The following is a 22,418-nucleotide window of genomic DNA, read 5'->3' on the forward strand; positions in this document are numbered from 1 at the left end:
CGCCCAATGTAAAATATCTTGTTAATAGAAAAAAGTGATCTGCTTTCCAGACCAAAAGCAAATCCCTTTTTTTTATTGGTCTCGTGGAGGAATTCGTTATTTTAACAAATTAAAATCGCGTTGTCACTAAAAGAAAGTTCAACGGATGTCCAATTCAAAAGAAAATTATAGAAGTGAAATAGTATAGATTGAGGTAAATGATGATCAACTACAACCAATGCTTTACTGTCTTCCCAAGCAGTTCGCCGAACTAAATTTGCCACTTTTCACTCACTGAACCAAAGCAAAATTTTAAGAACTTATTGGCTCAATACATCTCTTTTGCTGGAAAAAAATTGTTGCTTGTTTAATTGTGCACTCTCGTTATTTATTTTGTCAAATCTCAAATTTTGTCCACGATATATCCAGAATATTGGCAGTTTAGATCAATCATGACGGAACTTAGTTTCAACCAAGCAGTAGCTTGTTTAATAAAACGATACCAGGCAATGAGAGTTGATCTCCTTTTGGATGATGAACTGGATCACGAACTGGAATCCAGGGACGTAATCTTGTTCGGCTTAGATCTAAACCGCAAACGAAAATGCTTACGCGATGCAATAAAAATAGAAAAAGAATCAGGAATACAATTTTCTAGTTTAAATGGGAAGAGTGATCCGGAAATTGAACGCGGAATTTGTGATAGTAAGTTTGTTGAAATAAAAAACCGTTTATCTCACACTCTGGAAGCAACCGAAAAAAAAATCTACCTAACCCGTCTTACCCACATTGGTACAAGGATTGCGGCCCTGTTATGTTCATCCCGTGGTTCTCCCAATCTCCATACAAACCTGCAAAATAGATTGGTAGAAATTGTTCATTTGTTGGAACTCTTCTCAGAGCCAACGGATCAAGAACAACAAACGTTGTCGATCCAGCCAGCAGAAAATAACGATACCCCAGAAACTGTAGACTCGGCAAACCCCACCAACACCAACCGTATGTCAAATTACATTCCAAATGATACATCGAATTCTGTTCCGAACCGAAGTTCGTCAAACTTAAATCAAGATGATTTGGAATGGATTCACAGTCTTCAGACGAGGATTCTTGGCCTAGAAGCAGAGTTGACTAGACGTAGGGAGGGGAAAGATGCGGGAACACAGACAGGTTTAGATGAGTTGAATGTGTCAAATCTGGAGGAAATGGTTTCTCATCATTCTAATCCACTGCCCACACAATCAAGCTCTCAAAATCTTACAAGTAATTTTTCAAATACTGAAAGAGTCATTCATAATTATGCACACCCAAACTTTCCAATTATCAATGCTAACAATTCGTTCTTACCTCCACAGCCCCTAGTTCCCCCTTTTAATACGGAAGCGAATAGCTTCACAGGCAATAATCAAAATCGAGTAGTTCAAACCCTCCCGAACCAATTTGAATTTCAAAATAAAGCACAAAATTTTTCAATTCATTCTCAACCTCATAATTCCATTCATCAACTTTCCTTTCAGCAACCCTCTTTACATTCGCAACACAATTATCCCTTTCCAGAAGTAAACCTACAACAACCGTTTGGTAACCCTAATTCCAGTTCAAAACCACATCTCAATTATAATAGATCCTCACAACCGTTGCAATACAACTCGAATCCATACCCCGGTTATCCCCTTATGTATCCATTTCAACAAATACAACCTCGACACTCTTTGCCTGTTTCCAAATGGAACATTAGAAAGTATGATGGTGAAGATCAAGGGCTACAGTTGAATGAATTTCTCGAATTGATTCATGCTTTATCGTTTTCTGAACGTGTATCGGAGCAAGAACTTTTCGAATCAGCTGTGCATCTGTTCACGGGGTCAGCCTTGAAATGGTACATGACCCAGCGATCTATGGGCCGGCTACTCAATTGGGCTCACTTGGTTTTTGAACTCAAAAGAACTTACATGCACCCAGATCTGGATGCCCTGATAAAAATGAAAATTTATCAGAGGCGCCAAAAACAACATGAATCTTTTTTTGAATTTTATACCGAAGTTGAAAAACTGATTCGTACCATGAGTGTTTCTATCCCCGAATATGAAAAAATACAAATCCTCCAGCAGAATATGCGGATGGACTACAAAAAGCAGATGGCTTTTGTTCCAATCCTCAACTTGGAGTCACTAGTAACAGCCGCTCAAAAACTTGACGCGTTGAACTTCTCGGCCTATAATAAAGTGTTTGGGCCAGAAAAAACAGTTCATGCGATCGAAGAACAATCTCAGGAGCAAAGTAAAAAAAAAAACCCAAACAACAGCAGTTGTCACCACTCACTGAATTATCAGCAGCGATAAATCAGCGTAACCAACAAAATTCCTCCAACCGCAATAGTTCATCTGTCGAAAAAGGGAATTATCCAAAGTCACAAGCAAGCCTCTCACAAAATACATCACCATCAACAAAATCTCTGCCGGTTGCAGGCCCATCGGGCGCTTCTTCTAATCCACACTTGACGCTGGATATGGTGGTGAGTAATCACAAACCTCCACCAGCAAGTCGATGCTACAATTGTGATCGTGATGGGCATCATGCGGCCATGTGCAGGCAACCACGAACGGTAGTATGTTTCAAATGTGGACTTCGAGGGTTCCCTACAGAATACTGCCCCTACTGCATAAAAAACTACGCTACTGCGAATCAAAACCGCGATTCGCAGAGACGCCAGGCGTAAGTCAATATTTAACAGATTCGTCCAAACCAAATAATGATTGTTGGTTTTGGGAAACAGCACTTGATCGCGATTATGAAACCGAAATTTGCCATATTTCTTACCCTTTTCCCAACGACAACCGCCCATTTGCGAACATTCATATACACGACTTTTCTATACGAGCTTTACTGGATAGTGGTAGCAATTATTCACTAATAAGTGAAAAATTATTTCGGCAATTGCGACATGACCGGGTGAATCCATTAAACAGACGTTTGGAGCTTCGCTCAGCTAGCGGCAATACACTAGAGATACGGGGTAAAGCTGATCTTCCTGTTTGCTTTGACGGGCATAAAATGATCATTACCACTCTAGTAGTAGTCAATCTTTCAATTGATTTTATCTGCGGGATGGATTTTTGGGAAAAGTTTAAAATTAAGCCGACTATGTTCGTCGAGCCGAATGTTAGTGCATCTGTTATCGATGTTCCCAGTTCACAATTAGCTTTATCTTCGGCTGAAGAAGCCACTCTGGAGAAAATAAAATTCGAATTTCTCGCAGCAGAACCGGGTAAGCTTACCACAACCCCCCTTGCCTGCCATCGAATAGTGCTGAGTGAAGAATGGAAACACAAACCTCCAGTGCGCCAATTTCCATATGTGATGTCGCCTAAAACGCAGGCATTGGTCGCAGTGGAATTGAATCGTTTACTGGAGGCTGGCATCATTGAACGAAGTAATTCAGATTGGTCCCTCAACTGTGTTCCGGTTATCAAACCGAATAAGGTTCGGCTTTGTCTAGATGCTCGGAAGATTAATGAAAGAACTGTGCGTGATGCTTATCCTCTACCTCACCCTGGGAGAATTTTGGGCCAGTTGCCCAAAGCAAAGTATTTGTCAACCATCGATCTTTCGGAAGCTTTTTTGCAAGTTCCGTTAGACGTTGGGTCCCGACGATTTACTGCTTTCAGTGTGCAGGGTAAAGGATTGTTCCAGTATACTCGTATGTGCTTCGGATTAGTAAACAGCCCCGCTTCTTTAGCCAAACTAATGGATACCGTTCTTGGTCACGGTATACTGGAACCGAATGTTTTTGTTTACTTAGACGATATAGTTGTGGTAACAGAAACATTCGAGCATCACGTGAAGCTTCTTTCGGAAATCGCCCGTCGTTTGCGCGAAGCCAATCTTAGCATCAATCGTGAGAAGTCTCAATTTGGGGTGTCGGAAGTACCATTTTTGGGCTATCTACTAGGAACGGATGGACTACGCACGAATCCGGAAAAAGTCAGACCAATCCTTGAGTACGAGCGTCCGACTACGGTCACCAAACTCCGCCGTTTCCTAGGGATGGCCAACTACTACCGGCGCTTCATATCGGACTTTAGCGGAACAACCGCCGCTCTCACGGACCTTCTTCAGACAAAATCGAAACTGATCCGCTGGAATGATGATGCCGAAGCAGCTTTTGTGCGTTTGAAGGAGCTTCTGGTATCTTCACCCATTCTAGCGAGTCCAGATTTCGACCGCCCCTTTACGATTCAAACTGATGCCAGTGATGTCGCAGTAGCAGGGGTCCTAACTCAGCATCTAGACGATGGTGAGCGGGTTATTGCGTATTATTCGCATAAACTAACGACCCCTCAAAAAAACTATCACGCAGCCGAAAAGGAAGCTCTAGCTGCCATTTTGGCAATAGATGCTTTCAGGGGATATATTGAAGGCTATCACTTCACTTTGGTCACAGACTCGTCAGCATTAACTCATATACTTAATGCAAAATGGAAGGTCGGATCACGTTGCAGTCGTTGGGCACTCAATTTGCAACAATATGACATGAAAATAGTGCACCGGAAAGGCAAAGAAAACGTCGTTCCGGATGCACTTTCTCGTAGCGTTGCTGCAATTGGAACTCAACCTGCAACGTGGTACGATTCCATGCTGCACAAAGTAGAGAGTGAACCTGACAAGTATGTTGATTTCAGAGTGGAGAATGATCAGCTCTTTAAGTTCATCTCGATTCCTGACTTTCCGCATGATGTAAATTTTGAATGGAAACTAGTTCCTAGAGCATCAGACATACCAAGAATAATCCAGGAATCACATGATACTGCCTTCCATCCAGGATACGAAAGGACTCTTGCGCGAATTCGACAACGGTACTATTGGCCTCGTATGGCTACTGAAATACGATCATTCGTTCGACGATGTACCACCTGCAAAGAAGTTAAACCTTCGCACGTTGCAACGGTACCAGAAATGGGCAAACAAAAGTTGGCTGATAGACCCTGGCAAATGATTTCTGTGGATTTTGTGGGCCCTCTCCCTCGTAGCCGTAAAGGAAATCAATATTTGCTAGTTGTTTCGGATTATTTTTCAAAATGGGTTATGATTCAGCCTGTGAAGAAAATCTCGAGTTCATCCATGTGTGCTATCTTGAAGGATCAGTGGTTTTTGAAACACTCTGTTCCAGAGATTATTATTACCGATAACGGAGCTAGTTTTCTCTCCAAGGAATTCAAAACACTTCTGGACTATTTCAAGATTTCACACTGGTTGAACTCAAGATACCATTCACAGGCGAATCCAGTCGAGAGGGTTAATCGTACGATTAATGCAGCGATCCGAACGTACGTTAAGGAGGACCAAAAACAATGGGATACGAAAATTTCAGAAATAGAGATGATCCTCAATACTAGTGTACACTCACCGACCGGTTTCACCCCATATTTCGTTGTTCACGGTCATGAATATTCTGAAAAAGGGACTGATTATCGTTTGGCAAGAGCCGGAGATAATATTACTCCGGACCATCGTGAAGAATTACGGAAACAGATGTACTTGAAAATTTATGATTTGGTTAAGAAGAATCTAGCCAAAGCGTATTCAAAATCTCAGCAAACTTATAATCTGCGTCATCGCCCGACTAAGCCTTTTAAAATCGGAGAGTTAGTTTACCGGAAAAACATGAAACTTTCGAACGCCGTAGAAAATTACAACGCAAAATACGGTTCTCAATTCCTTCCCTGTCGTATAAAAGCGGTATTGGGCTCTTCATCCTACGAATTAGAAGACTTCCAAGGTAAAAATCTAGGAGTGTGGCCAGCAAAACACATCAAACCAGCCTGATTTCTTATAGGGGACGTTTCTAATATGTGGAGAGATAGCTACAGAAACATCAGTTGTTTTCAATCACCTTTATTCTGGGATATCGACAATAAAGTTATCCACTCTTGGATATTGTGAGGTATTTTGTTAGTGTTTTGTTATCAAGATCCGCCAATTCTGCGTAGTTTCACAGTTTTACTCTCAAATTGAGCGATAGAAGAAACTCCGTACGAGATGCTTATTCTTGAATAAATTACCCTTTTAGTTTCAATTGAAACGAAATCAAGGGGCTTATGTTTTAGGTTAGGAAATGTGTGAAAATCTAAGGAATTAGTGAAAATGTTAGAAAGATAAAATAAAAAATATATATATATATATATATATATATATATATATATATATATATATATATATATATATATATATATATATATATATATATATATATATATATATATATATATATATATATATATATATATATATAATAATAATAATAATAAAATAAAATGCAGCAAGAGGTGTATAGTTAATTTTGGTCTCATCATTTTCTAAGAGTCTTGGGGTGCAAATAAAACAGTGAATGAAAAGTGAACATTTTTGGAGCGGGAGAACTCGATGGATAAGAGGATTGAAAGAAGGATAAAATAATTTCTGAAAAAAAAACTGCTATTTATGCTAGGAAACTTCTTTAATGGACTTGCGTTTTGGGCAGATGGAGAACTGTATTTTGGTTTTGACTCTTCGGGAAGTCTCCGTTGAGGAACGAATAGAAATTGGCGTCTTTAGGAAAAATCCTTCAGTCATTGTTACCGTGTTTTGTGACCCGGTCTTAAAATCGGCGAAATGGGAAGATTCCTCTGCAATGATGACCCAATTACCCTAGAATATGTAGCGATGCTAATGCTATGGGAGCCACGATATGTGCGACGCTCACACATGCCGTGTATGGTGACCCGGCATTAGAATCGGCGACATGGGAAGATTCCTCTGGTTGGATGACTCAATTACCCTAGAATATTTTGCGATTTTAAGACTAAGGGAGCCACGGTAAGTGAAGTGCTTGCACTTTCACTTCACAATGGCTGGCAGGATGTTTCGTTACATTTCTGGGAAGTGAATCAGCGGAGCACCCAAGGAAAAAAACCCTCGTTCGAGATAGGACCTTTGCAGCCGTGTTCAGTGACCCGGCCTTAAAATCGACGAGATGGGAAGATTCCTCTTCAATGATGACCCAATTACCCTAGAATATGTTGCGATTCTTTTGCTAAGGGAGCCGCGTTTGCTAAGGCGATTACACATGGTGTGTATGGTGACCCGGCATAAGAATCGACGACATGGGAAGATTCCTCTGGTTGGATGACTCAATTACCCTAGAATATTTTGCGATTTTAAGGCTAAGGGAACCACGGCAGGCGAAGTGCTTGCATTTAGTCGCGCATTGGTCCTCGGGTTTTTTTCACCCCGCCTCCGGGAAGATTGTAACCATCCATTTGATGGGTTACAATAACATCTTGGTTTTTGGGCCAATTTGGATGTTATTCTGTAAATATTGTACTTCTTTTATTGTTATTAAATGTCTAAAAATAGGACAAGATGTCAGACTCTGTGATTTTATGTTTGAGTGATATCTTTTCCTGTTTTTAGCAGCATAAGGCTGGTGTCAATTCGCGTTTGTTTTGTTTAGCAATTATTAATTTATTTATTTATTTATTTATTTATTTATTTATTTATTTATTTATTTTGTTTTTTTTTGTACATTTTCGTTAAATATTTTTTATTACATTTACTTAGTTTTTTGTTGTTGTAATTTTGCTGTACATTAAAACTTGTTAGGAAATTTGTTTGGAATGCACAAGATATATATAGATGTACCTATAACCGTTTGTAAGTCCGACACCAGCCATGTTTTGTAAATAGTTGTGAAGCGTTCGTGTGCCTGATGTTCAACGAAGGGGACAACAACACCATCCACGGGAAGTAACAAGGAAAGGGAGACATAGAGAAAAAAATTATAAATAAGCGCTGCGCCCGCAGCTCGTGGCTTATTCTATCAAATGATAGTTCCGGTCCGGGTGGAGTGAGAATAGCGACAGCGACGTTTCCGACGAAATTGGGTGGCACAGACCCCCTTCCGTTAATTTGTAAAAAAAACAACGACCAGCTAGACGACTACACGCAGTTAATTCCTAGCTGGTCGGTCGAGTGTGGCCGAGTGTAGTGATTCCCAGGACATTTGTTCTTCCCAGTGCCGATATCACCATTGCCCAGAAAAAGTCACCGGTGTTCCGCGAGTGCAAAAGGTCGTGCTGTGTTAAAGTGCCCTTTACGCACGGTGGCACGGTGGCAGTGGTGAGGCCTGGTGGAGGCACGCCTGGGAGTCCATTCGCCGACCGCTTTCGTTAGTGCCCTCTCGATTGGTGAGTCACTCGCGTGGAACTTAAAGTGCACCATTACCACTCCCCGGTCCTACTAAGAAACAAGGTCTACGCCCAAAAGGCCGAGTTGTCGCCGGAATATTCTTTCCAATACCAGCTACGGCAGTCCGAGTCGACCATCGCAGTAACGGCCGCAACGAGATCCAGAACAGTAAAAAAAAAAGCGCAAGTACAAAACCCCATATAAAAATAAATTACTTAAATTTAATTACGATTATAATCACTTTTTGAAAGCACAAAGTGCTAAATTATCAATCCACCCCCAATTATTGTATGGTCCCTAACATCCAAATTGTAGTGACGTTAATTGAGTGCATTCCGTAAATCAAACATTAAGTTTAATCGTTTTTGTAAATATCATGTCGTATTGTTTTTGGTTAGAAGTCCGCCCATAAACCTAAATGTTTCTGTTGTTGTGATTCCTCCTCGAGAACCATCCAGTTTATTCCCCTGTTGAGCTAGCGCAGGGAAGTGGGATCTTTCGGAGTCTAACACAATAGAGAATTTCGAATTTTGTACCGCTGTCAGCAAGAATTCCAGGAAAAATGAAGCCTAAATCCGCAAACATGAAAACAATCTTAATGCACATGAAAAAGTCGTAACATCTTTGAAGTGATAGAAGCAAATACGATAGTATAAATTTTCAAAATTGTTTGCTGGTTCCTAACCCATTCATGGAAATGCATGGTCTGATTAACTCTCTTCACGCTCGAATGACGTTTTTCACTAGTTTGTTATCTTTCATCGATCGATGCTTTTCAAAACATTTTCTTTGATGAGGAACTCTTTCTCTGCTGATTATTCAATGCCATATTTAAATGTTCCAAAGCTTATCCAAAAAAACAGAAGCAAACACGAAATCATTTGGCTGGCCTATGTTTTTTTTCGACTCTTTCGAGTGGTTGAAAGCCTTTTCACTAAAAACTCCATTCAACATACCTTCTCATCAACAGACAGGCAGCAGCGGGAAACTCATCAAATGGCCGGCCCAGTAACGGTCATGAGGAGTGGTGTTAAACAACCTTTTCACTAGCAGCACTCCTTTTGAATTTAGCGTAATGGAATTTTTAATTCATACAGCAAAATAGTGAAATGATGTTTGTCCTGAAAGATGCTTCTGCTGCTGCTGCTGGTGGTACTCGAGAAGCGCTAAACAAGCTTGTCTCTGAGTGCCTCCTGCTGGGACTTGACGCTTTAATTTGAATTTCAAGAGTAGTGAAAAATAAATGAAAAAAATTAGAAATAAATGAAAAATCGTTTGAAGCAAATAAAATAGGAACCAATAACTTTTTTACTTTATTTTATAGGTACATATACATCATGTCTGTATGAAAAATTTCACGTTGCTATGCAAAATTTATTATTTAATTGTGATTTTGTCTTTTTTACTCTTCATTTCTCGGGAAATATAACTCGAATAGCAACCATTTTCAAAACATGTTCAATTCAAATTTACTCGATATTGATCTAGTTCTACCAACAACAATGGTCATGGCGGATTAAATTTAAGGAAATCGCCCGTACAACAATTGTTTTTGTTTTTAACCCCGGTCAAATTCCAGGTGGAATTCGACATGCATAGCCGGATATTACCCGGTAAAACATAAACAACCGTGTACAGGCAGCACCAGCACCACCATTGCCATTCATTGTGCTGTGTTGTGGGGGGCCATTCGATGCCGGGGAAAAGTTTGCACAATGCATCCCCATTTAATTAACATCTCACCATTCAATCCATCCTTCGCACACGTTTCGTTTCAGTTGTCGCAATCCCGTGGGAGATCCGAAAATGGCTGGCCAAACGGACGCGACGATCGTCCTGTCCGGACCAGTAAAACCGAGCGATTCCGCAAAGTTCAATAACCAAACAATCGGGTCCGCACAATTAAGCCGCGTCGCCACATGGATGCTTCCGCACGTACTTACCTGTGTAGTTGCTACCATTCATATCGGTGGGATACCACACCACTTGCCGAAATAAAGGAACGAGAAAATTGGAAATCGGGCACTGGGCGACAAAAAGTTGGTATCCATTTGAAACAAAAATTGTGCAGCATGTTCGAACATATTTTGATGATTGAATGACCTTGCTCAAAGCACGATAAACAACTGGGCACCCGTACGGGGGGCTCTGTACGCGTCTGTTCTCCATGTCAGGGATGGCGTGCGAAGTGCACAGAGTCTTAGTGGTGTTCGGGACTCAAAACATCACGACGGTCTTCCTGCGAGATAGTGGTGTTAGAAAATACAAGCAACAAACAATGAACAAGAAATTTCGGATGGAAATCGGCAAAGACCCACGCCATGAAAAGGGGCCGGCGATTGGTAACTTGGTACATGGAACTGTCGATCTCTTAATTTCATGGGCAGAATTCACGTGCTCCAACAATTTGAAGAGCCGCAAATTCGACCTCGTAGCGCTGCAGAAGGTATGCTGGAGGAGCATCACCTCGGAAGTGCTGTAGCGTGAATACGACCGCTGCCCAAAACATTATACTAATATCGTCATGGGGATTCTAACGCTCAGGTCGGCCAGGAGGAGGAATTCAAACCGACAGTTGGAAGGTTCAGCGCGCTGACCAACGAAATAGGCCTCAGACTTAAAGATTTCGCAGCCTCCAAACGAATGGCCGTAGGTAGTACCTTTTTCCAGCACCGCCTTCCACAAAAGTGCACCTTGAGATCACCGTACCAAACGCAATCACGGATCCAACACGTTTCATCTGGTGATGGTGAAGATGCGCCTTAAAATTCTAGTGAACAATATACGAAACCGACGCCAACCTCGGTTAAATATCACACGAATCAAGCAACCTGAGGTCGAAGTAGACTACGTGCAATCGCTTGAAGTAGCGCTCCCGGCAGAGGCGACCTTGATGAAGCCCCTCTCTAGGTCTGTTGGGATACCATCTAGATAGCGATCAACAGCATAGCGGAGAACGTCATCGGGCATGTGGAACGATGGAACGACTGGCTCGACGAGAAGTGTAGGAGATGAGCGGGTGGCAGTAGTGCAAAGAAGCACCCGTCGAAACGTGGAAAATCACCAACAGCGGAAGAGGCAGTGAGTCTAAATTTTTCAGGAAAAAAGCACCGCCTGGAGGGGAAGGAGCTCAAGAAGCTGGAGCAGCTGCATAAGAAACACGAAACCGATTGAGAAACTACGAAGCTAGAATCCCGTCCCGACCACCCCGAATGGTATTTCCGCTTACTTTTGCTGCAAAAAAAACGTAGCTGGGTACGTGAGACCTTTTAAGTCCCACTACACGTATGAGCCCAGATTAGGGTTATACCGTGATTCTAAGATCGTGTTGCTTTTGAATTGCGGTATCAAACGAGGCCCAAGACCTTCCATTAGCTTGTCAAGTTTGGTTGAGCAAAGCAAAGCAAAGAGAGTATATTTTGCAGATTTCCCGTATCGAGGCATTCTGAGCTGCTGATAAGCTTGAACCGATAAAGGTATTGCTTAAAGCACCCAAGACCCAAAAGGATCTGCGTCAGTAGGAGTTAACCTCCAAGTTAACCATACTTCCGATTTACGTTGTTCGGTGCGTCTCATTGCAACTTTTCGAACTCCTCTAACTGTTCGTGTTTCGTTATAACCCCGAACTTCGTAACCTTCGCAATCGTTTGAGGAAAGCGAGAAAAAGGTTCCGCAACGGCCATGATATGACCGTGTCTCTTGAGGTACGTGACTTAGAGAGCGCCTACAACACATTACACGTGACAAGTTTCTGTGACTACATCAATCGCATTCAGGATAACGCTCGCACCGACTCCTTATCTTTTTGGTCATACTTTCGACAAAGAAAGGGTACTCAGAGTATACCTCAGGTGACCACATACAACGATGAAACTGCCGAAACTCCAAATGCTGTTGCAATGCAATTCTCGACATTCTTTCAGAGTGTTCTTAGCACTAACACATCACCTTTATGCGAATCATACCTAAGTAGCTTGCCGAATCGTGACTTCAACCTTTCTCTGCTGAATTTCTCCTCGAACGACGTCTTCCGGAAGCTGTCTACGTTAGATGAAACAAAAGGACCTGGACCAGATGGCATTTCTCCAATTCTGGTTAAGAAATGCGCCGATCCGTTATCCGTACCAATTTCGATAATTTTGAACCAATCGTTAACGGAAGGTACTTTTCCCACCGCATGGAAAATCGCATCGATCACTCCAATCCTCAAATCCGGCGACGCACATCGAGTGGAAAACTACCGAGGGATTTCAATTCTAAGCTGTTTGCCTAAGGTATTCGAGAGCATCGTTTATGACGTACTTTATCAATCGGTGCACCACTGTATTTCTGAAGATCAACATGGATTCATGACACGTAGATCTACGGCCACCAATTTTATGAAGTACGTTTCGAAGTTGGTTACTAGGCTGGATAAACGTCAACAAGTCGATGCAGTTTATGTAGACTTGAGCAAGGCTTTTGACAGAGTACCGCACAAATTTGTCATCGAAAAAATGCGTCGGATAGGACTACCTGATTGGCTTTGCAAATGGATGAACTCTTATCTCGTAGACCGGACTGCTTACGTACGACTAAACAACGTGAATTCGACGCCTTTTCGAATCACTTCTGGAGTTCCACAAGGAAGTCATCTGGGACCTTTGATCTTCGTTCTTTTTGTCAACGATCTATGCGCTATCATTGAATCGGAGAAGTTGTTGTACGCTGACGATCTAAAAATTTTTCGTACCATAGCTTCACTAGTTGACTGCTGTGCTCTCCAAAAAGACATCGATTCAATTCTAACGTGGTGTCATCAGAATGGTATGGCTCCTAATATTTCCAAATGTAGTGCCATATCTTTCACTCGTAAACGTTAACCTTTGAACTTCGAGTACAAAATGTCATCGACTACTTCAAGCCGCAATTCCATCGTCAAGGACCTTGGCATAATTTCAGACACCAAGTTCACTTTCTTGCAGCATATTGACTACAACAGCTAAGGGCTTTGCGATTCTTGGCTTCATACGACGAAACACGCAATTCTTCAACGACTACAACAGCCTAAAAGCACTTTATTGTGCTCTTGTACGCAGCATTGTCGAATACGGAGTACAAATCTGGGCTCCATACCAGGTTGTACAGGAAAACCGGATCGAAAGAGTACAACGATGCTTCCTCAGATACGCTCTGCGCCAGATACCATGGAACGACGCCTTGAACCTCCCGTCCTACGAACAGCGCTGTTTGTTACTGAGTTTACCGACGCTTTCATCAAGGCGCATTCTCCTACAACGGCTCTTTGTCTTTGATATTCTACAGAATAATGTGGACTGCCCAGAATTGTTGTCGTTACTTCCGTTTAACGCTCCTGTAAGATCTACTCGGACGCAGGAGTTCCTCAGACTTACTACTAGACGAACCCGATACGGACAAAACAACCCTTTGGATACATGTTGTGATCGTTTCAATGAAATAGTTAGTAATTTTGATTATAATATTTCTAAGGCTGTGTTTAAAAGTAGAATAAGAAAGTATCTTTTTGTAATGTGTAAACAGCTCTACATGTCTGCAAAGACTAAATAAATAAATATACTTCATATCCTCCGCCAGAGTTATGTCGATGGGAATCATGCCCGCGATGACAAAAGCTGCATCTGCTGATATGATCCTGTATGCACAGGACACCCGCATGGTTATCATCCGATGTGTGCTCCGTAATTCGGATCTGTTTCGCTCTACCTCTATGGCGTAGCTCTAGGCCACTCTTTTGTATCGTAGTTTCGACAGTGATACGCTCGCAAGAAGACGTCTCTTGCTACTCTTTGGACCAAGACAGTTCGGCATAATCCAGGCACATGAATCGATGACTTTCGATAGACTTTCACAACAGTATTTGACATGTGCACCAAATCTTTAGCGATTGTCGACCATTACTCCAAGGTATTTCAGCTGCTGTTTCGAAGATGTCGTGTGTCCTCCAACAGTAATCTCCATGCGCGGCATAACTCTTTTGTTGGTCACGAGCAGAACTTCTGTTTTATGGTGAGCTATCTGAAGCTTGAATCCCTTCATAAAGATGGCAACCCACTCTACGGACTCCGTTGCTAGGTCTTCTACCTCCTCGATTGTTTTGCCGGTGAGCACGATATCGTCAGCAAAAACGACTATCTGCACGCCTGCTGGTAGTTTCCGGGTTCACACCTCATTATACATGGCATTCCAAAGCACAGGTCCTAGTATGGAACCCTGAGAAACACCCGCTGTTAGGGCTGTAGATCGTAACCCAGCTTCGGTTTCGAACGTCAGGACTCGATTTTCGCAGAAGCTTCCTATTATCCTGGAGAGTGTATTGGGAACACGCATCCTATGAAGCGCTTTGGAAATAGCTTCCCAGCAGGCATTGTTGAAGGCATTCTTGACATCGATCGATACAATGGCAACACCTGTCCACTTCATTCTAAAAGCGCGCTTCGCGTACTCCGTCACCATTCGGATGACGTCCACCGTCGATCTTCCTTTCCGAAAACCGGACTGTCTGTCCGACAGTCCTCTTTCGCCTTTTGTGTAGATAATAAGTCTGTTGAATATTATCCATTCCAGTAGCTTACCAAGGGTGTCCAGCAGACAAATGTGTCTGTATGATGATGAATGCCCATTGGGGTTTCTTCGCCGTTTTCCACGAATTGGGAAAAGATCCCTCGTCGAAACACTTTTGTAGCACAACTCTGAAGGTATCCAGAGTGGTCTGTACCGCCACCTTCAGTACTGCATTTGGGATTCCGTCCGGGCCAGGGCCTTATCCACCGCAAGTTTCTTAGCGATAGCCACAAGTTTCTCGTTCGTTACTGGCTCGATGTCGTGGGCTCCCGTGTCGTACGGGGTAAGTGGCCCCTGCGTCAGGCCATGCTGCGGGAAAAGATGTGCAACGATTGCTTTCAGTTTTTCCGGACACCTTTTCGGTCGGCGACCTTGGGCCACCGAATTTCGCCAGTGCAACTCTATAGCCTTGGCCCCATGGGTTATCATCTACGCTCTGGCTTAACGCTCTGTGACAGTTCTCTTTGCTTGCCACCCTGGATGCTCGGTAAACGGCACCTCTCGTTCCCCGTTTAGCTTTTCATCTGGCTTGTTGGCAGCTAGTGCGAAGCTCAGCAATTTCTGAGGTCCACCAGTAAGCTTGGCCGTCGCCACCACTTCGGTGTATTCCTTTTGGCCATGGTGATGTCGCACAGAGCTACCATCGTTTTCGTCAGCTGCTTAGCATTATGGACCCGCGATGCTTCCTGCATGTTAATAGCTTCGGTGCACACTTCCTTATCGAAAACTTAACATGCCAGTTCATAAGTCCACTGCCACCGGATTTCGGGCTCCTACGCTATAACGTATAGCCTGATGACCGCTGTGTGTATAATCGTCACATACTCATGTCAGTTTTTAATAATGGACTCGCAAAGGTGATATCAATCACTGACGTTCTGTCCGGTATTTCATGCTTGCGATAGGTGTTGATAGATCCAGTGTTGCACAGCTCAACCTCCAGTCTCACGAAGGATTCTAGTAGACTGTGCCCCTTAGGGTTGTTGCACCTTCTACCCTGGTTAACCGCCCAAGCGTTGAAGACAACTCCCATCATCACAGGGCCCCTTCCTGTCAGTTTGTGAGTGAGTTCATCCAACATTGTGTTGAACTCCGCGATCGTCCATCTTGGTGGAGCGTAGCAGCTGCAGAAGAAGATGATGTCAATTTTAGCAATCACAAATCCGTCCCGAGAATCTACCACTATCTTCTGGATGGGAAATCGTCTCGTGGCGTAGACAGCAGCTAAGCCAGACCTGTCCGCTGTCCAATTACCGTTTTCAGACAGAATTGTGTATGGTTCTGATAAAAGCACCACATCACACTTCCTTTCGCCTGCCGTTTGCTCCAGCAGAAGCTGTGCCACCTCGCTATGGTTGAGGTTTAGATGGATTTTTCCAGTATTACTGGCTTGCCTTTGCCTTCATATATATCGGGGAAGCCCAAGCCATCAGTTTCGTGGACGGCGTATGGCAAATCCCCCTGCTTGCATGGCATACATTTCGGCTGGTTTTTGCATTCTCGAGCATTGTAACCGGTCAGGTCCATTGCAGCTTCGGGATAGATGATCAAAATTCCAGCAATTGAAGCAGCGTCTCTACCGTGTCAGTAGTGTGTTGGCCGCTGTTGGTGAGAGGCGAATCGTTGCAATCTGCATTCCACCGTACGCTTTTTATATTTTTATAGCTACTGATTCGTTGCTCATGCTAGGTGCTTTCTCGAGCTCCTCCGCGATGGTAAACTCATCCAAGTCCTTGCATTCAACAGATACGACCTGCGATAGCGCTCGGAAAGTCGCTTCATCGCTCAGGGTGCTTTCAACAAGCTCCTTGAAGTTGGCGTTCTTTACCGCTGGTTTTTTTTTAAATGTAGCCTACAAAGTGTTGTCCCGAAACCTACTCCGCCACCTAATGCCACAAGCAAACAGATTCGTGGGAATCCAGCAGGTCGACTTCATGGAGAGACGGTCTACGACGGACCAGATCTTCACATTACAGCAAATCCTCCAAATAAGCCGTGATCACCAAGTCGTCCATTACCGCGTAATCAAACTTTGTCAAACTTTGTGTTTCCGAGATCTTGTTTTTGCCGTAAGGTTTTTCTTTTCATTGCGATTACCAGTCACCCAGCAAACATTTTTGTTGGTATATTTCTCAATGACTTTGTAATACGTTTAATATGCATCTAGGAAGATCGTATAAAACTCAAAAAAAACAGCATTTACCTACCAATTATACATAGATATATATTTTTAAATTCCATCTAGAACGATAAGAACTATACGAATTGAACAATATTCATCACCTTATTCGTACATCCTGAAAGTAAGCAAGAGAGCGTAAATTTTCTCTCAATTCATGCAAACTGTTGCCAGCGACAATATTTGCAATTCTTTCAAATGAACCGTCGGATTTTTAGTAATCTGGTTGCACTGCTACTCGCAGAGAGAACAACAAGGTGTTTTCCCACTTGAATCTCGCTCGAGAGAACAAATTTGCAAACATGGCGGACTTTTTATAAAATCCGATTTATACTGACATCAAGTGACCATTTTTACGATCGTTTACTTATTTGGTAGGAATTTCGATTCGCATTAACATTAATCACGACTAAATCTATCATATCTAATGCAATTTTTTGTTCGCTGGGCACTACCTTCTAATAAGTCGATGGTTCGGATCGTTTTTGAGCTTCATGCTCAACCGTGCATATTCCCAACTTATTGGTAACTTATTAACGATATTCCCAACTAATTGGCAACATCTTGAACTGAGATATTGGAGTTTCGCTTGAAAGCGCTAGCCACTCTTCTGTTAGTCACTGCGCCTCCCGGATTTTTATTTCCACCAGATCCCGTCTTCCTAGTTTTCAAAACATATTCCCCGAACAATTTTATTACTTTGGCGTTGGTTGTTTTCGCTACATTCAACGATTTTGCTATTTCTGCGTTCGTGTAGTTTCGATTTTTACGACGCATGTACAAAATTTTGATTCGTAGTTTCTCTCTTGGACGCCATTTTGAAAACTAAAGACCTTATGTCGGAAGCCAAATTGAAGCATCATTCTACACACCTACAAAATGAGGGCCGTTCAGGTTTTTTATATGAATGATTAGAAAAAATACTGAATTTATAATTTAAGTTGACCACTTTTTGATCCGAACACCCTTTATGTTTGGTTTGGGTTCGTTCAGAAATATCGAATCCGGTTGTGCAGGGAGAACAATTTCAGCGATCACAAAGCCTGTTAATGCCTAGTCGGCAGAGAATCTTTTGCCCATAATTCCACCTTTCAGAAAGTCATGATAGGAGTAGAGTCTGATATGTGGTTTTTGAAACCTTGTAGCAGATTTCAGAAAAAGTATGTGTTCATAAAATTTCCGTTATTTTTTTTTTGTGGAATATTTGACTTTAACTTTGTTGGCATTCCCCTGGCCGCAATTTTTAAGTAATTTTGATGATTTTCAATTATTTTTTTTTTTAGGAAATTTTATATTGTTTTTCATTGTTTTAAAATTCTGTCAATATGTTTTAGCAAGTAACTTGCAGTCAATTTGTTCAGAATAAAGACCCAAAAAAGAAATATTTTCTTTTCGGATTCGATGAATATTGATAATGTTAAAATATCATCTTTAAAAAAAAATAGAAATTCGTGAGACTTCAAAGGAATTTTGTACCGCTACCATTAAAAGTGATGTATTAAAGTGACATTTTAGGTTTAACTATTTGCGTTTGATGAACTAAGATGAAAGATAAAATTAACAAAAATCGTTTTGTTAATTGTGCATTATTTAATTAAACTAAAAATAGTTTTGCCTGAAGATCAAATTGATCATCCCATCAAGAATCAACTTACGCATCGGAAAACTTCGTCACATGGTGTAAACTAACTTGCTATGCCCCGTTCCTCCACCGCTATTTGTATTTCGAAAATGCCCTCCCGAATGGCGCAAGAACACTCACCTCGATGTAGTTGTTTTCCGGATACACGCTGTGATAGTCGAACGAGCCACTCTCGTTATTGCAACTTCCGGGACGAGAATCCGCTGCAACCGCTGCTGGCATCGTCGTCGTCGTCGTTCCGCCAGTCGTTGCGGAAGTCGTTGTCATTGTGGTGGGACCAGTCAGGGCAGAAACCGTCGACGTCGTTCCAAACGCGGTCTGCTTTTGCTGCTGCAGCACCGTCAGATCGTTGGTGGATGCCGTGAAGTTCTGCAATTTTCCCATCCATTCCAGTCAGATAGTCCAGTGGGTGGGCGGAAGTTTGGTAGTAAGTGGGTGGGCGCCAAGGCGGAAACGAGCGAGAAACAGAGAAAGAAAAAGACACAATCAGAATCGGGTCGATTCACCCGGGAGACGCAATATGGCTTAATGCAAAATCAATTACGATAATTGACGGGGAGTGTGTGCTGGCTTTTTAATGGCCGCTGCTGCCTGCTAGCTGCAAAGTCGACCCCCAAAGGGACCGCAATCTCTGACACATGTTACAGCAGGAAATCAGGATTTCATGGCTTATAAAAACAAACAATAAAAACTAGGTAGGAGTGCTGGATTAACGATGACAATCGTTATAAAAACGGAGATAAAATCGAGTTGTTCAACGAGTGTTGAATTTTTGAGAAGGAAATCGGGACCGGAAATTGAAAAATAAAAGTATACCATCATATTTTGGCAAGCAGCTTGGTCATAGAAAAAAGAAGTTAGGAACATAGGAAATATAAATTTAGGTTCACAGTTCATTGAAATTTTAGCAAATAAGTTTTAAACATCTTAATGACTTTAAAAATTTGTATGGAACTTTGTTTTCAATTGGCTAATTTAAATTTAAATTGACGATATGAGAAATAATGTCATAATCATTTTGCTGTCTTTAAATGATAACTTTATTAAACTATAATAGATTAAAAACTGAATAGGTATTGTTGAATCGATCAAAAATATAAATAATCACCCTTGTCATTCTCAATTTGAAAATGCCGTGAATTGTGAATCAAAGAAATGCAGCCTGTCATCCTGCTGATATATTAACATGTTCATTCAAGCTTTTCAGATTATTTGAATGGATCATTACCTTTTCTTCGAACTCACTATAGTGCTTTTATTCGGAAAAATGTCAATAAAGGCTCGTAAGAAATCCCTCTTCCTCTGCGCTCAATGAAAATAAATCACTCGACTTTCGATTGCAGCAGGCAGGCAGACAGGCAGATGGCCTTTCCCCCTCTCTGGAGCCACTCGCTCGCTAATCTCACCTGGGTTCAACTGGGCGGCAGATTGCATTCCATCCATACCTATCCCAAGTACCTACCTAAATAGTCCAACTTAGAAGAGGAGTTTCAGAAATAAGTTAGAGGGCCCATTGATGCTTACCAACTTTCCGGACGATCCGTACTTCCGCTGCCGGTCCTTCTCGAGCCGCAGCAGTATTTGTGCGTTCTGTTCGCACGTGTACGTGTGCTGCCTCGGGTTCTTCCGATCCAAGCTGTACTGGTATAATGGCCTTAATGGATTCGGTATTATCTGCAAATATTTGCGACAGAGAATAAGAGCCACGCAAAATGGGCAAAGTCAGTTTCGATTTCGGAATTGTGCAGTAAGGCTGGCTAACTGTTCGTGTGTATGTGTGGGTGGGCCACAATGAACGTTTGCGGTTGCTCGGCGCGCCATTCCAAACAGTCCAAAGTAGCTCCACTATTCGTGTAGGAGGACTAGGTATATCGAATAAGGAAACCTAAGGATGGATGAGGTCTATAAAAAAAGGAAGAAACACCAAGTGGCTGCGTCCAAAGTGATTGCGTAAATATTTAATGGAATTTCGTGGTACGGCTGCTGCTACTTCTGCTCGGGTTTCGGGCAGCCGGAATGGACCCAGGCTTTTGTTGTCGTCGTCGTAGTTGTCCTCACTGTTTATCCCGTTGTTATGTGGATTTGGTGTTATGTTGTTGGGATCAAGGATGTTGCCCTTTCGAGCGATTAATAGCAATTTCTGAAGGGAATCAGATGATTCCATTTCTTGATAAAACACAAACAAGCAAATAAATTAACTACATAAAATATTTTGGTAAGTACTTTGAAAAGAAAAAAAAATGAGTTTTTATAATAAAACCAAAAAGGGTTAAAAAGTTGATGATGCGAATAACAGTAGCATTTTCGAGTCACATTCGCGTATCCAATAACTTGTAACTTTCTTATTACTTTTTATAACTTTTTATATTGAGAAACATGCAAAATATATTCGTACAGGTCGAGGTTTATTATAGAATAGCTCGTACCTAAATTATTTTTTATTGTAAAAACTAAGAAAGTTTTCGATTTTTTACAAATGCTTCTCAAACTAACCTTTGAAATTATTGGATGTAAAACGCCCTAGTTTAGGCAAGTGATGCTCCAAAACATTGGATTAAAACGACTCGAAAACAATACATTTTTCACAGTGAAAATGAATTGATTCTTTTAATAAATTCAAAACAAAGTGAAAATAAAATCTCCAACTTTATCTACACATGAAACCAAGTGGTTTTAAACATTTTCCAATGAAAAATGAATAATTTTGAAATTTTTGACTTTATTTCCTTCTGTGTCGATTTCAACCATTTTCTGCTGCTCTTGGCGACGAAATTTGCGAACCGATTCAATTTTCAGTGCACGTTTTTTTAGTCCAACCCGATCGAAAGTTGTAAATATAATGTCTTCTAATGATAATTTAGGACTAAGCAAAGAAGAAGATCAATATATCAAGTTGATAGTCGGTCTATACCCAAGGAAAACTGTACTTCAAAATTTAGAGAAAAACATCAATTTTCAGCAGTTTTTCAGCCATTGATTTTTTGAATATATTCTTTGAACAAGCAAAAAAAATCAATGTTTAAGCAGTCATCTTGGCTTAAAAGCATATTTCTTTTGTTCAACTTAAGTGATGAATAGCTACCATAAAATTTAATTCCATTGTTATTCACATTTCATTAAATATCTGGCAATTATTTATATTAATTAATAAATTAATTGTTGAAAACGCAGGTTTCAGTGGTGGAATAGAGTTAATCTTTATTCATTTTGTTCGTCAAGTCCTTAAAGAACTACTTATAACATAAGCGATAGCTATTTACAATATTCACTGAAGTGATATCCTCCTAGTTTTCTCATTTTCGTGTGATATTCTGAGCTAACCACTCAGTTCCAACACTGGTGAGTTACCACGAACCCAATTTGTGTTGTCTCGCTTAACCGTGTGATGATGTAAACATTTATACCGTGTTTACCATCATCAGCTGTCATCATCAATCATCACCGCTATTGTTTCAATTGCGAATTGACTCAAAGCATGCGGAACCAAAACAAACTGTTTTGGTTTCGCTCGTGGCAGCAGAAGTTTGCTGCTGTGCCGCTGTGCTGCTGCTGAAGGAAACCGTAAGTATCAACATTAATAATACATAAACTACCTGAAAACATTATTATTATTTACAAATGGTTTTATAAGGGCATTTTACTTATAACGTTTTAATATGTCATGAGTTTTTTTTCCTAACTTTGGGTTAGTAAGAGGGGGCCGTAATCGTCACGGCTGAGTACATTTGTGTAAGAAAAATTTACTCAATACTTCCCAAATCTTCAAAATCTATAAAATATAGTCCTTGTCATTTTACCTTGCAACGGCAT

General features: G+C 41.4%; 1 protein-coding gene across 1 annotated transcript in view; it reads right to left on the reverse strand.

Moving 5' to 3' along the window:
* The window catches only part of LOC129746102 (uncharacterized), a 271,077-nt gene that overhangs the window by 124,598 nt on the left and 124,061 nt on the right, over nucleotides 1–22,418 (reverse strand). The window contains exons 3-4 of the mRNA XM_055739564.1: nucleotides 20,133–20,282; nucleotides 18,729–18,977 (exon numbers count right to left, since the gene is read on the reverse strand). Of these exons, the coding sequence (XP_055595539.1) occupies nucleotides 18,729–18,977; nucleotides 20,133–20,282 (399 nt within the window). The remainder of the gene's footprint in view (nucleotides 1–18,728; nucleotides 18,978–20,132; nucleotides 20,283–22,418) is intronic.

The sequence above is a fragment of the Uranotaenia lowii genome, chromosome 2, assembly GCF_029784155.1.
Source record: "Uranotaenia lowii strain MFRU-FL chromosome 2, ASM2978415v1, whole genome shotgun sequence".
NCBI lineage: Eukaryota > Metazoa > Arthropoda > Insecta > Diptera > Culicidae > Uranotaenia > Uranotaenia lowii.